This window comes from Eretmochelys imbricata, chromosome 20 (assembly GCF_965152235.1).
Source record: "Eretmochelys imbricata isolate rEreImb1 chromosome 20, rEreImb1.hap1, whole genome shotgun sequence".
In the NCBI taxonomy this organism is placed as follows: Eukaryota; Metazoa; Chordata; order Testudines; family Cheloniidae; genus Eretmochelys; species Eretmochelys imbricata.
The window spans coordinates 8,205,090-8,222,957 of record NC_135591.1 but is presented as its reverse complement, the minus strand read 5'-3'; the positions used below and the strand labels follow the sequence as shown (position 1 = coordinate 8,222,957).

At 53.1% G+C, this 17,868-nt stretch overlaps 1 protein-coding gene across 1 annotated transcript; it reads right to left on the bottom strand.

The window, feature by feature from the left end:
• Positions 1–6,186: 6,186 nt before the first annotated feature.
• On the bottom strand, positions 6,187–17,743 carry PGLYRP2 (peptidoglycan recognition protein 2). Its single transcript, XM_077838904.1, has 5 exons — positions 17,664–17,743; positions 10,994–11,908; positions 9,908–10,118; positions 6,540–6,834; positions 6,187–6,228 (listed from the first exon to the last, which is right to left on the bottom strand). The coding sequence occupies exons 1-5, from the start codon at positions 17,731–17,733 to the stop codon at positions 6,187–6,189; spliced, it is 1,533 nt and encodes a 510-aa protein (XP_077695030.1). The 5' UTR covers positions 17,734–17,743.
• Between the last annotated feature and the right edge of the window lie 125 nt (positions 17,744–17,868).

The window sequence follows — 17,868 nt, the reverse complement described above, 5'->3', positions numbered from 1 at the left end:
AACCCTGTTATGGTCTTGGCCTTCACAACATCCTCCGGCAAGGAGTTCCACAGGTTGACTGAGCGCTGTGTGAAGAAATACTTCCTTTTATTTGTTTTAAGCCTGCTGCCTATTAGTTTCATTTGGTGACCCCTAGTTCTTGTGTTATGAGAAGTAGTAAACAACACTTCCTTATCTACTTTCTCTACACCAGTCATGATTTTATAGACCTCAATCATATCTCCCCATAGCTGTCTCTTTTCCAAGCTGAAAAGTCCCTTTACTTCAGCCATTCAGCAGGTGCAGTCTGAGCTTGCAAAGTGCTCAAATTGACCTTTCCATTGCTGTAAACCTAATGAGGAGTCTTGGAACTGTTCTTCAACAAATGAGGGATAGTTTTGATGACTATGAAATTCACGGGTCTGCAAGGACTGCTAACCATGAGTATAAGTCAGCCAAAGGCTGCAAAAGACAGAAGACATGCAACAACGCAATTGCCCACTTCTTCAGTGACAAGGAGGCCTTCACAGTTAATACCTTCATCACAATCAACAACAAACTGAAGAGTTCATTAGAACATCGGATCGAGGGTTATGAAAATATTGACAAAATCTTTAGTGTCCTGACAAATTTTTCGCCTAACATTTCAAGTTCTGAAGTCAGTGAAGGTATCAAACGTCTGTGTCAGAAGTACCCAGGCAATCTCCCAATAGATTTTATTAAAGAATTTCTTCAATTTGTTGAATTCACATCACCCTCAGATATAGAGAGAAAAGATGACGAAAGCAAATCTATTTGGATGTACTGAGTTATCACTGAACCCAATGTGATTGAATGTTTCCCGAATGTTGAAACTGCCTTGGAGCTGTATTTGTCACTAATGATCATGAACTGTAATGGAGAATGTTCCTGCTCTCTTCTAACACGGGTCAAAAATGTCCTCGATCCACCATGATTCAAGAGCATCTCAGTGCTTTGTCCCTCGTGAGCACTGAGCATGAAATCATCAGGTCTTTGAATTATGATGACATCATTCATTACTTTGCCACAGCTAAAGCTACGGGGAAAAATGTGTTTATTTGAAGAATTGAGCGTAGTGAGAGTAGAATAAGCTTGTTAATTTTACATAAATAAATAATATGTAAATATGTATGTAGATAAATGTTTGATGACCATAATTTTTTTGCAATATGTAATTCATACTGAGGCCCTTCCCTCCCATTAGACTTAGGCCCCTCAGAACTTTAATCCAGCCCTGGCTGTCTGGGGGCTAACCGAATGTAGGTGGCACGGAGTTGACACCCAGTTAAGCACAAAACTTCTTCTGGCTGGAGGCCGGGGGGTTCCAAAGTGACTCAGACCTGGACACCCCAAGAACCATCACGGGGGTAAGAGCTGCAGCCTGGAGACTGGTCTCCGCAGGCCATTTCCCCCCAAAGACTCTGAGCTGCAGGAGGCTCTGTCCAGGGATTGACCCAGCCCCACTGTCCCCCCTCCCCCACACCCCAAAGCACCTTAACCTGCAGGTACCGGAGCTCCCGATAGGAGGCATTGGTAAGGCATGGTGGTGGCATCTCCCGCACCCTCCAGCAGAAGGCCCGACACGGCCTCCTGGGTCAGCACCAGCCACGGCATCCTCAGGCAGTAGGCAGCCCCCGCCAGGTAGGAGGCACTACACACAGCCAGCCGTACAGGAGCTTGGAGAGCTTCATCAGGAGGCGGGTGGGGACCAGCAGCAGGTGGTAGAGGGAGAGCACCATCTCCTATGGCCCCAGGACTTCAGGGGGAACAGGCCAAGGAGGGAGGGGTCAAACTAGGGAGCCAGCATCCCCTGGGCCTCTCCTCATAGCACCAGGAAGTGCTCACTAGCACTGAACACCCCACCTCCTGCTGTCACAGGGCCCATGAGCACCTGGGGTTGGGGGTCCTCAATGCACACTGTGCTCTGGTCCCACCCTGCCCTGCTCTCACCCCCGGCCCAAGTGTCCCACCCCACTCCCATCCCCTAGCCCTACAGGGCCCCCAGGCAGCCCTGCCCTACCCGGCTTCCCCCCTCCCATCCCCCGGATCCCTAGATGGCACCCACACATCAGCCTTGTAAGCAAGGGATAATAGCAGGCCCCAGGCCAAGGGAGCATGTGGAACCGGGCACTCCCCCAGCCCTGCAGGGAAAGCCCTAGGGAATCTGACAGGGTCCTACAGAAATTCCTCCAGCTGCCCAGGGAACATGCCAGGTGATGGCACCTTCTAAGCTGGGTGTTTTGGGGGCAGAGGGTTCTCAGCTGAAATGGAAACACTGTCCTGGACGTCACACCAGCTGCACCCTGCTTTCAGGGGCAACACCCATGGGTTCCCCCAGCCCCAGGGTGAAGGGGGACAGCACAGCAGGGCAGTTGTAGTGCAGCCAGGGAGGCCAGCACACACAACACCCATATGAGGTACCTGAACTAACCCTCCCCCTCCCAACTTTGCTGGGATCTGCAGCCACAGGCCCCAACATCTCAGCCACAAGCCAGCCCAGCCCAAGCCTAGGGAGCCAGCTCCTGCCAAGCCCCGAGGCCCCCAGCCCATTGTGCAGAGCAGCTCAGAGGCAGCAGTCTGCCCTGGGGCCTCTGTGAGCGCTAGGAGCTGCTAGGTTAGCGATTCTGGCCAGCTGCCGGCTGCCTGCTCGCCCACAGACCCCACCAGGCTACATTGGCTCTGAATGTCTAGTGCAAGAAGTGAGCGAGAGAGCATGTGTTAGGGCCAGATTAACCTTTTGTGGGCCTGGTGCTAAACATAGTTGTGGGCCCCCATGGAGGCAATGGAGCATGCGCGGGGAGATCAGTCCCCGGAGCGAGGGGCCAGGCAGAGGGAATGGGGCCTGGCCTGGCAGGGGCGGCTGCTCCGCCCAATTCGAGGGCACTATTTACAAACCGGCAGTTGCCAGACGCACAGTGGCCTGCCTGGCCCTGTGCTGCCAGGCCCATGCCACAACACCCCCCCAACTCCCTATGGCCAGACCCACTATGCCCAGCACACCCCAAATCACCCACAAATGCACAGCGCCCTGCACAACACCACCCCTGCCCACAGCCCCACCACAACTGCCCAGCATCCCCCCCGCACAGAAACACCACTCCCTAGTGCCCCAACACACACAGATCCTCCCTGCCCCTTCACAGCCCAGCACCCCCCTCACTCCCATACTCCCAACAGACCCACTCCCCTAAGCCCTGCCTCCCGGCCGCACTCACCAGCCCTGCTGGGAGGCGACTGTTGTCTGCTGGGAATTGCTCCGGCCCCTCGGGAGTGGTGTTATCAGCCAGGCCAGGACCTGCCCTGGCCGGGGTCCCTCAAGACACACTTGCCTGGAGGGGCCCAGCCAAGCCCCCCACACTGTTCCCCGCCCTCTCGCCCCCTCCCCCCCACACACCTGGCTGAGACTGGCCAGGCTTCTGCACCAGTCCCAGATGGCTCAGCTCTGGGGGGACAGGTGGGACCCCACAGGTGCTGGGAAGCAGAGACTGCCCAGAGCTGGAGGTGCACTCGGGTCCAGCCAGGGGGGTGAGCGGAGCAAGGGGTGGTGTCAGGGGGTTGAGAGGAGCCCTTGGCCAGCCAGCTGACAGGCCGAGAGGAGCAAGTGGACGGCGGGGGAAGCCAGCGGGGTCTTGGGGCACAGTGCAAGCGGAGCAGGCCAGGGCCCCTTCTGAGCATGAGCCCAGCTCCATGGAGCCACTGGAGCCATTGTAAATCCGGCACTGCGTGCCAGCAGGGATTTATTTCTATAAAGGAGGGGGAGGTGATCCCTGGCCTGGGGCTGATGCTAGGGGCAGCTGCCTGCCTCACAGCCAGCCTACCCTGTGGCTGGTAAATTGCAACAAGAGCTTTATTGCTGGAGACTCAAGTCATCAACTTATCTATGGGGCAGGGAGAGCACAAGCTGGGTCCCAGGTAGCCCCTCAGTGCCAACTGGCCGAGGGCACACCATGGCATAACTCCCATGCATTGCCCCAACACACTGTTAGCATAACCTGCAACTGAAAGGTGCCATGTGAGGAGACATATGAAAACCAGAGACATGCTGGCATTAATGTCACTGTGTGATGTGCATACGGGCCGTGTACAAAGAAATACAGATGGTGCTGAAAATATGTACTGAAAATGGGTTTGGCAAGCAGCCCAGCCTGTCCTAGCCCAAGGAAGGGTGCTTCACCTCTTGGCTTGGGCTTCAGTGTAGACTGAGCAAGGCAAGGCCAGAAACAATGGAAATACATTTTACATATAAGGTAAAAAAGTCATCACCCTAGCCAGTCGGGGAGATGAGCACTTAACAGTCATGATGGGGAGGAGGCTGCACCCTGGGAAGAGAGACAACAGCCTTTGAGAAATAGAAGCAGGAACAGAAAGTCATTTGGGCATCCAGCATGCGGAGGCCACAAGAGGCCAGAACTCTTGAAATCTGAGACAGGTGGATCCTTCAAACGAGGGGCTGATGTCTCTCAGAACTGACTTGAGGTGAGAAAGCTGCTTAGACAGAGCATAACTTGCTGAAGTTAAGTTTTAGGCACTAGACAGCATGTTTGGCTTCAGAGTAGCAGCCATGTTAGTCTGTATTCGCAAAAAGAAAAGGAGGACTTGTGGCACCTTAGAGACTAACCAATTTATTTGAGCATAAGCTTTTGTGAACTACAGCTCACTTCATCGGATGCATTCATGTTTGGTTTGTAACCTTTCCTGTCACTTTCACTCTGACTTGAAATCACTTAAGCCTCTGTTCTTTGGTAATAATCTAATTTCTGCTTTATTACAAACCATCTCAGTGCTGTGCATTAAAGCGAAGTGTGAGTCCTCAGCTAACCTGACTGGCTGGCGTGGGCTCTCTGGAGGCAGCGAACGTAACAACTTCTGTGAGCATCACAGTGAGAGACACTGCACACTGCAGGGAGCCATCTCTGGGGAACGCGGGAGTTGGGGCTCAATGACTGGTACCTGCAAGGCAAGGCTTGGACTGGCAGAGTCCTGGAGAGTTTGCTGGCAAGGCTGCCAGGCTGGTATGACCCACAGCTTAGCAGCTGCAACGCTCACCCTTGCTGAGGCAGAGCGATATCACAGTGGCTTGCAACTCTGGGTGACCTGAGCAAGATGTCACACAAGCACACATACTTACACACGTGCGCACGCACACAACACACTGAAAACCTGTGTGCACAGGCACACACACTGCACACATGCACATGCTTACACGTTGCACGCCCACTGCTCCTTGCCAGAGGAGGGCCCCTTCTTGTTCTCTTTGTGACGTGCCACCTCCCCAACCTTGCAGTCCTGGGAACCGCAGTGCCGCAAACACTGGAAATACATTTACATATAAGGGGGAAAAGCCGGTCGGGGAGATGAGCACTTAACGATCCTGACAGGGGATGGCACACGTCATCCCAGCCAGTGACTTCGCATCAGATTGTCATGGTTCCTGGTGCCTGCTGAGCTGGGGTCACATTCAAGCCAGTGACCCAGAGACTATCCAGTCCCCTGTCTGAGGGATTGCAATCATGAAGGGCTGGGGACAAGAGTCTGAGCCAGGACTCCTGGATTCAATTCTTTATTTAATCCACCCCTGCCCTGCTGGGTGACCATAGGCAAGTCACACCCCTGCTCTGTGCCTCAGTTTCCGCACCTCAGTCACAGTGGGGATGGGAGGGTAATGAGGGGGCCCTTGAGAAGCACTTTGCTCTGCTCAGCCGGGTGATGGCGCTGGGACGCTCAAAGGGGAGCCAGGCTGCAGTGACACTGAATCACGTTCCCATAACCAGCTTTATTGGAGGGGGATTTTCCGTATAGGAGCAGAGCAGCACATTGTAACTACGGGGGCTAGCGAGGCCCCCCCCGACAGAATGGCCTCTGCTGAGCCACCCTCCTGGGCACAAGCCACTGCAGCCTGCTCCCTGGGCAGTCTGAGGGCCTGGTCCTGGGTCCTGGTGGGATGTGTCCTGAACTGGGTCATTTCCTGGATCATGACCCAGGGTCGGGAGTTCTCACTGCAAAAGCAAAGAAAGAAAACATGGGTTTGATCCAGAGTGTCCAGGAAATGCCCAATTCCTTCTAGCCTCCCCCACCCCAACACACTGAGCTCCGGAGAGCCTGCCCAGGGCATGAGCAAGGCCAAAAGAGCCAGCTCCCCGGAACTGCCCAGGGCAACTGGATCACACCATTTCACCATCCCCAGCATCAGGTGGCAATGAGCGAATCTCGGCTTCCAGTTAGAAAGCCCTGGGGGTTGGAGAGAAAAGCGGGAAACCGTGACCCCAAACAGCTCAGGAGCCATAAGGTGAGGAGCCAGAACCCAGCACTGATCAGCTGGAGACATCTTGTGCTGTCTGAGCCAGCCTCATGACTTTGGGGGCTGGACTCCCCTGGAGACTGCGGTGGGCAATCCCTGATGGGAGCCCTTGCTGCTGGGGCGGAGGGAGCACAAGACTGGCTTGGAAGCCTTCAAAGCTTCTTCACACTCCCACAGCCCCATTAGCAGAGTGCCCCCTAGTGGAGAGGGAGTGCTGCGGAGCATGTGGGAGAGGTCTCACCTTGAAGCCCTGCCATGTTTGGATCTCCCGGTAGAGTGTGTTCCCCGGGCACGCGGTGTGCACCATCTGCCGGTGACCATGCACTGTGTAGTTGGCCCAGATCTTGGCGCCCTTCACTGCGCACAGCAGGAAGTTGTCACGCACCAGCGTAAGGGCAAATGCTTCCGGCAGCGTGTCCATGTAGTCCCCGATGAAACCCACGCCGTAGCCTTTACTGTTGTATCCACGGGTGTGAGCGCCAACCCAGTGCCAACCCCGGCCCTGGTACATGTACCCATCTGATCCGACCACGAAGCTGCAGCAGGGCAAGAGCAGACAGAAGCTGAGGAGACAGATCCTGTTTCCCTTGCAGTTTGGATCTGGGCTTTCAGCCCACTAGAGAGACGTGGGTCGGCTGCCAAACAGGGGTGCCAGTCCAACCCAGGGAGGGTGGATGGGATTCCCCATGCCCTCCTGGGTGCCCACAGGGCTGGGGGAAGGCAGCTTTAATTTGCAGCCAGGCCTTTATAGGGGTTTGCACAAATTCATTTGCCCCCTCCTGGCCCTTTTTTGGGTGGCACTGGCCTGCTGCCCTGCATATGTCACCTACAAGTCCTACAACACTCCCTTCAGCAGGGCTCTCCCAGCACTTGGGACTGAATGGGGTCGTGCTCATGAGACCAGAGCAGGTCTGGCTGTCTGCACAAGCTTGGCAGAGCCTGGGGACAGAGCCCTGTACTGGGCATGTCCCTGCCCTCGGGACATCAGGATTCATAGTATTTAAGACCATAGGGGACCATTCAATCATTCTGTATAAGCCAGGCCAGAGAATTTCACCAATTACCCCCGCCTGGAGCCCAGTAACTTGTGTTTGGCTAAAGCATCCGCCAGCCAGGCGCCCAGCCTGGCTTTGGAGCCATCAAGAGATGGAGAATCCACCACTTCCCCTGGGAGTTTGTGCCAGTGGTTCATCCCCCTCCCTGGGAAATACTTGTGCCTGATTTCTCGTTTGAATTTGTCTGGCTTTAGCTTCCAGACACGGTCTCGTTGCGCCATTCTCCGCAACAGCCCGGCAGTACCCAGTGTTCTTTTATATACCGTCAACAAGGCCCTGCTCTAACTTCTTTGTGATAAATTGAACCGATTGAGCTCTTCAAGTGTCTCGCTGTCAGGCACATTCTCCATCCCACATGTCATTTCTGTGGCTCTTTCCTGCACCTTCTCCTATTTTCCCGCATCCTTTTAAAACCATGGACACCTGAAGGGGGCGCTGCATGCCAGTGTCGGTCTCCCCAGTGCCGTAGACAGAGGGAAAATCGTCCCCTACACCTGCTCTCAACTCCCCTGTTTACACATCCAGGGTCGCAGCCACCCCTTTTTTTGTGCCACAACATTCCACTGGGAAGCTCATGTTAAGTTGTTTGTCTGTTATGACCGCAAAATGCTTTTTGGCCCCTGCTCTCTCGGATACAGGCCCCCACTCTGTAGTTTTGACCTTGGTACTAGACTGGAGACCTTTGCATGTGACTGCATTACAATGCATTTTGTTTGAATGGACCCAGGTTTCCGAGCAAACCAGATTGTTCTGTATGACTGCTCTGTCCTCATCATTATTTCTCACCCTGCTAATCTTTTATTAGCAGCGATCTTTTATTTACTTCCAGATCATTGATGAAAACGTTGAATAGCGTCAGGCCCAGAACCAATCCCTGTGAAGCCCCCTTTGAAACATTTCTATTTAATGATGATTCCCCATTGACAACTCATTTTTGAGCTCTGTCATTTAGCCAGTGCCTGATCCATTTAACATGAGCTTTATTAATAGGGTATAGTGCTGATTTTGTAATCAGAATGCCATGTGGTACTAAGTAAAATGTCTTTCAAAAATCTATTACATCTACATAGCTACCTTTGTCAACTGAACTTGTAATATTCTCAAAGGATGAAATCTGGTTTGTTTGACAAGACCTATTTTCAATATAACCATGTTGACTGGCATTAATTATATTCCTATTGTTAAATTCTTATCAAATGAATCCTGTATCAGGTTTTTCCTTAGTTTGCCTGAGGGGGACTTGACTAGATGACCTCCTGAGGTCCCTTCCAACCCTGATATTCTATTATTCTAACCCCCTGCTCAAAGCAGGACCAATCCCCTATTTTTGCCCCAGATCCCTAAATGGCCCCCTCAAGGATTGAACTCACAACCCTGGGTTTAGCAGGCCAATGCTCAAACCACTTGAGCTATCCCTCCCCCCAAAAAAATCTGGTCCTAAGTGATTTGCCCAAAACCACTCAGGGAGCATGCAACAGAGCAGGGAATTGAACCCCCATCTCTCAGGGGCTATGCTAATGCCTAGACCAGTCTTCCTCTTACATCTCTGTCTAGTGATGGGCCTATGTTATTGTTGGGATTATTTTTATTCCTAATATACTTTAAAAACTTCTTATTGTCCTTAGCCCTGCCAGCCATGGATTTTTCTCTGGTGTCTTAAGCTTCCCCTATCAATTTCCTACCATTCATAACTTCTCATTTATATTGATTGCCATCCATTTCTCTTTTTTCTGTTTGTTATATGTTGCTTTTTTATTTCTAATTGTTGCTAAATTGGGCTTTTAGCCACAGTCACCCTCTTTCTGGATTGTGGATTCATGGTGTTTTGGCCACCTAATAAATGATTCTTAAAAACTCCCAATTTTTATTCACTTTTTTTCTGTCCAAATGTTTCCTCCCCATCAGTTTGGCTCATCCTCTCCCTCAGTTTGGGGAAGCTAGACCTGTCGAAGCACCAAGATTGTATATTGCAGTGTGTGTAGGGCCAGCTCCTGGGGTCAGAATCCTGCCTCAGGGCCTGTCCTGTACTCTCATGTTGGGGGCTGTGTTTGAGCCATAGGAGGTTAGTGGCCTTTGTTGAGCAGAAAGTGGCTCTAAGGTGGGGACAGGCATCCAGACTAGGGAGGGGATGGGAAGGGAGAAGTGAGTTGGGGAGGATGGCACTCACTGCCCTTGTCAGGGTGGAATGAAAGTGGCTCACCTATGTGTCATAGCCCCTATTCCTCCAGCAGGCAAAGGAGAGTTGCCTTTATGTCAAGGAGTCAGAGCCCACACTTCCTGGGACTGAGGCCCCCCATGATCACAGTGTGCATTGTAGCCAGGACTGTAAAGGCTCAAGCTGGCCCAGGATCTGCTGCAGGGCTGGGTGGGAGGCCTGGAGCTGAGCCAGGACAGAGCAGACGCTGGACACCATCAGTACTATATTTCAGGGATTCAAGGCTCCAGACGGCAAGGCTCCTCCCCCCAGGCTTTCTCATGGGCTGCCCAGTCCCAAACCACCTGATGGGCACTAGCTGAGCCCAGTGCATTCTGGGTAGGCCATGCCCCTGCTCACCTGTAGCCGATGTCGTCCCAGCCACGGTCGACCTGGTGGAAGTGCTGCATGGCCCTCATGTCAGCAGCGCATTCAGGGAAGGTCCGGCAGGGCTGGCTGGGTGAGCTGGTATGGTGGATATACACGAAGCTCAGGGGCAGCTTGAGCTGCGTGGGGGTTCCCTTGTAGGGCTTGGCCCCCCACATGCAGCGGGGGATGATGGCCGGGCATTCTGGAGGCAAATGCACACAGCAGGGTGAGACACAGGCCCCTTGAACCCAAGCCCCTCATGCTGTCAACACAGTTGCCTGGCATTGCAGTCTACGTGCCAGACCAAGGGGAATGGCTGAGTGCTGGGAACTCTGGGTCTGACCACAGTTCCCGCTGTATTCCACAAGTCCCCAACCCCATGTGCCTCAGTTTCCCCCATGATACAGTTGTGTAATGCTGCCCCCTGCCAACCCCAGGACACTGTGGGGCCAAGGTAGGGAACATGCTGCCAGGAGGGGAGGCCTCGCCGGGCTGCTCGGAACATGTGTCCCCCTAGCAGAGAAACATTCAGTCCCTTCCAGCAGTTTGGGGTTTTTTCCTCCACAAGTTTTCAACAAAATGATTTGAAACAAACGTTTATTGGCAGGTTCCCCTCCCCCTTCAGGAGAAGGGAACAATGGGGGGAACCCACCCCCAAAGGGGTCTGTTTCGAATGAAAGAGGGGCCCAAACACAGAACCGGACCCGAGCCGCACTGTCTCCCTGCAACGGGCAGAACCGGACCCGAGGCCCAGAGCCGCACCATGACCTGCAATGGGCAGAACCGGACCCGAGGCCCAGAGCTGCACAGTCTCCCTGCAATGGGCAGAACTGGACCGGAGGCCCAGAGCTGCACAGTCTCCTGCGATGGGCAGACCCTGAAGTGCAGATCTGGGGTTCCAGAGTCTGGATCTGAATGGGAACTCCCCACAGCCCGGGAGCTGGGATTCAGCAGGTGGTGCTGTAAGCCCCATGTGGGCCAGGGGGTGGTGTTTGCTCTAGGCTCATTTCTAGAACCATGTAGCCCTGTTAGTGTAGCATGGCCCTGGCTGGTGAGGGGAGAGAAACAAGCACCTACCCAGGTAGGCCTCCGTGAACTCCTGCACCGCCCGGCTCGCAGTGGCCCGCAGCTCCTCATCCCCAACCCCGCTAAGCAGTGGCACCATCCGGGGCAGCACCCGCAGCAGCTGGAGGGAGCGCATCACCTGCTCCTCTAGCTGCCTGGCCTTGGTGAGCTGCACAAAGTTCTGGCGTCTGAAGTTGCTCCTGGTCTGGCCATCCCCGGCCAGGCCATCCCCAGTGTAGTACTCTCTCAGCAGGGTGCTCATCGGGGCCGCGGACATGCCTTGCCCTGCCAGATGTGCCCCCAGTATCGCCCCGTCCAGCGCCCCATTGACGAAGGCATCAGTGAGGTGTGAGGGGCGGCCCAGGAGGGTGAAGTTTTGGGGCTCGGACACGCTGTCCCAGCAGCCATTCGGCCCCATGGGCACCTGGCTCTCGTTGGCCTGGGCCAGGAGAAAGGCCATGCCCAGGGCCTTGGCAATGGTCACTGCGTAGAGGGCATCTATAGTCAGGGGCGGGCCCGGATATGTCTGGTTCGAGGGCTCAGTCGTAACTGGTGAAGGCTCCAAAGCCTCGGGGGGCAGTGGCATCTCCCGCCTCCCCTTCAGCCCTGCTTCAATCCCAGCCACCAAGGGGCTTACAGCCACTGTGGTGCCATCAGGGAGCAGCACCACCCCCTGCTCAGTAGAGGAGGCCTGGACTTTGTGCTTCAAGACACGCATGAGGAAGGATCTCTGCTCCTGGCTCAGGAAGGGCAGGTCTGGGGGCACGACGGGCGCCGCCCCCAGCAGGAGCTGGTAGAACTCGCTGTCACAGCATCCCAGGCCCCGGGCGAGCTCCGTCACGGTCAGGTTGAGGCGTCCGTCCAGGTGGTAAGATTCCAGCACTTCTACGACTTGGATCATGGAGTTCATGTGAAACGGGAGGGAGCCTGGGAGGGGAGGAGCAGGAGATACTATCAGATCCCTGCCTGTCTGCCCAGCCCTTGCACTGCTCACCGGGTTGAGCAAGGGCAGCCCAAGTTGGCAAGTTCTGCACTCCCAGGGATGGGTGCTATTGGGGAAAACGGGATAATCTAAGTGCTCAGTCATGCTCTGGGCCACCCGGGCTGAGGGACTGGACCAGTACAGAACAACTGGTGCTATCGGTGAGGAGGACATGAGGACAGGGGGATGAGGTAGATGGGGCTTTCTTCCGGCAGCTCACGGAAGCTACTAGATCGCATGCCCTGATTCTCATGGGTGACTTTAATTTTCCTGATATCTGCTGGGAAAGCAATACTGCGGTGCATAGACAATCCAGGAAGTTTTTGGAAAGCGTAGGGGACAATTTCCTGGTGCAAGTGCTAGAGGAGCCAACTAGGGGGGGCGCTTTTCTTGACCTGCTGCTCACAAACCGGGTAGAATTAGTGGGGGAAGCAAAAGTGGATGGGAATCTGGGAGGCAGTGACCATGAGTTGGTTGAGTTCAGGATCCTGACACAGGGAAGAAAGGTAAGCAGCAGGATACGGACCCTGGACTTCAGGAAAGCAGACTTCGACTCCCTCAGGGAACGGATGGCCAGGATCCCCTGGGGGACTAACTTGAAGGGGAAAGGAGTCCAGGAGAGCTGGCTGTATTTCAAGGAATCCCTGTTGAGGTTACAGGGACAAACCATCCCAATGAGTCGAAAGAATAGTAAATATGGCAGGCGACCAGCTTGGCTTAACGGTGAAATCCTAGCGGATCTTAAACATAAAAAAGAAGCTTACAAGAAGTGGAAGGTTGGACATATGACCAGGGAAAAGTATAAAAATATTGCTCGGGCATGTAGGAATGAAATCAGGAGGGCCAAATCGCACCTGGAGCTGCAGCTAGCGAGAGATGTCAAGAGTAACAAGAAGGGTTTCTTCAGGTATGTTGGCAACAAGAAGAAAGCCAAGGAAAGTGTGGGCCCCTTACTGAATGAGGGAGGCAACCTAGTGACAGAGGATGTGGAAAAAGCTAATGTACTCAATGCTTTTTTTGCCTCTGTTTTCACTAACAAGGTCAGCTCCCAGACTGCTACGCTGGGCATCACAAAATGGGGAAGAGATGGCCAGCCCTCTGTGGAGATAGAGGTGGTTAGGGACTATTTAGAAAAGCTGGACGTGCACAAGTCCATGGGGCCGGACGAGTTGCATCCGAGAGTGCTGAAGGAATTGGCGGCTGTGATTGCAGAGCCATTGGCCATTATCTTTGAAAACTCGTGGCGAACGGGGGAAGTCCCGGATGACTGGAAAAAGGCTAATGTAGTGCCCATCTTTAAAAAAGGGAAGAAGGAGGATCCTGGGAACTACAGGCCAGTCAGCCTCACCTCAGTCCCTGGAAAAATCATGGAGCAGGTCCTCAAAGAATCAATCTTGAAGTACTTGCATGAGAGGAAAGTGATCAGGAACAGCCAGCATGGATTCACCAAGGGAAGGTCATGCCTGACTAATCTAATCGCCTTTTATCATGAGATTACTGGTTCTGCGGATGAAGGGAAAGCAGTGGATGTATTGTTTCTTGACTTTAGCAAAGCTTTTGACACGGTCTCCCACAGTATTCTTGTCAGCAAGTTAAGGAAGTATGGGCTGGATGAATGCACTATAGGGTGGGTAGAAAGCTGGCTAGATTGTCGGGCTCAACGGGTAGTGATCAATGGCTCCATGTCTAGTTGGCAGCCGGTGTCAAGTGGAGTGCCCCAGGGGTCAGTCCTGGGGCCGGTTTTGTTCAATATCTTCATAAATGATCTGGAGGATGGTGTGGATTGCACTCTCAGCAAATTTGCGGACGATACTAAACTGGGAGGAGTGGTAGATACGCTGGAGGGGAGGGATAGGATACAGAAGGACCTAGACAAATTGGAGGATTGGGCCAAAAGAAATCTGATGAGGTTCAATAAGGATAAGTGCAGGGTCCTGCACTTAGGACGGAAGAATCCAATGCACCGCTACAGACTAGGGACCGAATGGCTAGGCAGCAGTTCTGCGGAAAAGGACCTAGGGGTGACAGTGGACGAGAAGCTGGATATGAGTCAGCAGTGTGCCCTTGTTGCCAAGAAGGCCAATGGCATTTTGGGATGTATAAGTAGGGGCATAGCGAGCAGATCGAGGGACGTGATCGCCCCCCTCTATTCGACATTGGTGAGGCCTCATCTGGAGTACTGTGTCCAGTTTTGGGCCCCACACTACAAGAAGGATGTGGATAAATTGGAGAGAGTCCAGCGAAGGGCAACAAAAATGATTAGGGGTCTAGAACACATGACTTATGAGGAGAGGCTGAGGGAGCTGGGATTGTTTAGCCTGCAGAAGAGAAGAATGAGGGGGGATTTGATAGCTGCTTTCAACTACCTGAAAGGGGGTTCCAAAGAGGATGGCTCTAGACTGTTCTCAATGGTAGCAGATGACAGAACGAGGAGTAATGGCCTCAAGTTGCAGTGGGGGAGGTTTAGATTGGATATTAGGAAAAACTTTTTCACTAAGAGGGTGGTAAAACACTGGAATGCGTTGCCTAGGGAGGTGGTGGAATCTCCTTCCTTGGAAGTTTTTAAGGTCAGGCTTGACAAAGCCCTGGCTGGGATGATTTAACTGGGAATTGGTCCTGCTTCGAGCAGGGGGTTGGACTAGATGACCTTCAGGGGTCCCTTCCAACCCTGATATTCTATGATTCTATGATTCTATGACATGGCAGTTTACTGAGGGCTTGTCCACATGGCGCTGGGGTCCGGACTGAGGGGTGTGATCTGCTCTAACGTGTTGTGCTCCAGCTGCCCCATGTGACCTGCTGGCATGCTCTAAGGTAAAGCTCATGCTGACCTAGACCCTTTAAACAGGGCTACATTAATGTGTGCTTGATACCCTTTTGTTCATGCCAGCAGCGTCTACACAGGCATTGAGAACACTACACAGCAGAGTCCTCTGCAGGTTACACCCCTGAAGTCCGGACTGCAGCACCGTGAAAACAAGCCCTGGGTATAATGGGGGTTCAAGCTGATAATGTGCTGTGCAGCCCAACAGCCCCTACAAACCATCAGACACCCCAGGCAGAGATTGTGGGAATCCTACCAAACCAGCTCTCCCCCAGGCTGGTGGTGGCTGCAGCCAGGGCATCTCCACGTTTTGAGATGGAATCCAAAAGCAAATGAAACCGTTCCTGACTGTGTGGCTGGGTTAAGGAAATTAACAGAGTTCTGCCAGTTTGGAGGCAGTTGAAATGAGGCAACACGGGACTGATCAGTGTGTGGTCTGCAAAATGAAGCAAACCAAACCCGGATATTCACAGACTGATTTGGCTGTAGGATGTGCATAAGAAATTGCTGCGTCAATGGAGGTGGCTACTAAAAATGCCACAGAGTTTCAACAGCATCATGTGATCTGTGCCAAGCAGGGGGTCAAGCAGAGAGCACAACTCAGAGCCCACTGAAAAGATGTTTGCTTTCGCTGTCACAAACTGTCTTGCCATACAAGTGATTGGCTCAAGGACACACTCTGCTGGAATTGCAAGAAAATTGGGGCACACACAGAAGATGGGCTGGTCAGGGCAAAACATGCTGCCCCCAGGTGGCAAGGGCAGCATCAGGTGATTTCCGATTCAGCTTGCTGATGGCAATGTGGAGTGCACTGAGGATGCTGGAGTACCTCCCCTGGGGTTTAGAAGACAAGACCTGAAGTGTTATTTGGATTCCTTTGCAGGTGGCAGGAATTGGTAGCATGGAGTGTATTATTGATAGTAATACACTGGTAATTCTTTCTGGCCTGCCCTTTCACACTAAAGGAGGAAGAGTACAGTAAACTCCTCACTTAACGTTGTAGTTATGTTCCTGAAAAATGTGACTTTATGCAAAACGATGTTAAGCGAAACCAATTTCCCCATAAGAATTAATGTAAATTGGGGGTGGGGCTTAGGTTCCAGGGAATTTTTTTCGCCAGACAAAAGACATTATATACTGTATGCAGTGTACAGGAATTGAGTAATGCCCCTTTAATAGTTTGGAGCCCTCTAGTGGCATCCCTGTCTTTAGGTTGCAGAAGCCAGCCAGACCCCTGCCCAAGCAGCCCGGCACATATGTTCGTACACCATTAACATACATGGCCGTTTGGGATCCTGCTCTGCCAGTGTGGGGTCCCTGTATTGCTAATGCTGTGTAGAGAGTGCAGACACTGTCGCTGCCCAACTCTGAGGTTGAAGATTTAGGGTTGTTTTGTAAAATAGTTTGAAGAAACGCAAAACTTAAGAGAGACGGGACAATGTGAGCCCCCCACTCCTGTATGCCTGGCATCCCCTGCTATTGTCCCAGGTGACCCCTGAGATCCCACTCACTGAGAGAGACTGGAGGGAATAAATCCCACCCCAGCCACTCCCACCAGACTTCCTCTCTTTCCGAACTGGCTCCTTTGATCTTTAGGCAGCAGGTTGCAGCGAATCACTTTCACTCTGTGCCCCATAGGGTCACTTTCCCCTTGCTAGTTGGTTGGGTATTTTTTTTTTGGGGGGGGGGGGGGGAACAGGAGGTCTGCTCATCCAGCCCCAGTGTAGGCATACCCTTAGTCTCAGTTTCCATCTCTCAAACTGGGCAATAGCTCTGCCCGGCCCCATGGTGCGTAAGCGTTCAGGTGTTAAAGATGGAGAGGTGTTCAGACACCCCAGTAACGGGGCCGCCAGAAGTGCCTCAGCGAGCGAGGTAGCTAGATCTTCACAAATTGGGCTTAAATTGATTATATTTCATGTTGATAGGGGCCATTCAAACACTCCCCAGCGAGCGTTCCCATGCTTGGGGTCCTGCCCAGAGCCTGCTGAGAGCGGAACTTTTATTTAAAGACCTAACTTCAGCAGTCCTGGGATTAGGCCCGAATCTCAGCTGACATTATAAAAAAAGATGAGTTTCTAGCTCTCCTGCCAACAGAGGTGACCCCCAGCATGACCCCAATGGCTCCAAAACCAGAACACAAAGAATGAGCACTCAGAATGTTTTGTTTCAGAGTAGCAGCTGTGTTAGTCTGTATTCGCAAAAAGAAAAGGAGTACTTGTGGCAAAATTTATTTGTTAGTCTCTAAGGTGCCACAAGTATTCCTTTTCTTTTTTCAGAATGTATTGTTTCTTCTAATCTCATGATTTGGGGGGGAGGGGGTCAGACTCATGATTTCTGACCGTGTGGGGGTGGCTGTGTGATTCTCCTGCAGCCTTCCCAGTCCAGACATTGCATCTGGGGGTACATGAGAGCCTAGGAGATAAATTGACTAGAAGTGGATTAGAAGCAAAGTGAACCTGTCAGAAGCCTGGCCCAGGTCCTGACCTCCTGGCCCCCAGCCCCCTCGCTCGCCCTGAGCCCCAAGGGACGATCAGGAAAGGACAGATGCGATTTCACTCCCCAGTCACATAAACACTCCCTGTGGCTGGTGGCATTCATCAGGGCAGCTCTAAGCTAGCATGAAACCAACCCCTCTGGCTCCAGTGCAGGAGCTGAATGAAACGCACAGGCAAAGAGCCACCAGGGTGAGATTCCCCACCTCTTCCCTGTGACCTGGGCTGGTATCCAAAAGGAAAGCTGTGGTTTTACTCCCGTCCCTTTCAGCCTCTCACCTCATCTGAGCTGCTCGGCTAGCCCAGGGCTGGCCCCACGGTGAGGCCCCACAGAGCAACCACACAGGTCTCCCCACTGCAGAGCAGCTCCAGCTATGCTCCTACCTTTGCCAGGCTCCAGCCAGGTGCAGAGACCCAGCAGCACAGTGAGGAACCTCAGCTTTGTCTGGCACATCTTCTCCAAGGGCAGCGCCAGTCTCCTGATCTTAGGACGGAGCGAGCCACACGGCTCCCTACAGGGACACAGCAAAAATCAATAGACAGGTGTCAAAGTCTCCATCCCCAGGGCTGCTGTGCCTAGGGGAGGGCG

Excerpts from the sequence above, each read along its gene's own strand:
- PGLYRP2 (XM_077838904.1), bottom strand. The coding sequence starts at position 17,733 with ATGTGCCAGACAAAGCTGAGGTTCCTCACTGTGCTGCTGGGTCTCTGC. Across the intron at positions 10,119-10,993 it reads GTTCACGGAGGCCTACCTGG|AATGCCCGGCCATCATCCCC; the intron begins GTAGGTGCTTGT and ends ATTTGCCTCCAG. Across the intron at positions 6,835-9,907 it reads TGGGACGACATCGGCTACAG|CTTCGTGGTCGGATCAGATG; the intron begins GTGAGCAGGGGC and ends GCCCTGCTGCAG.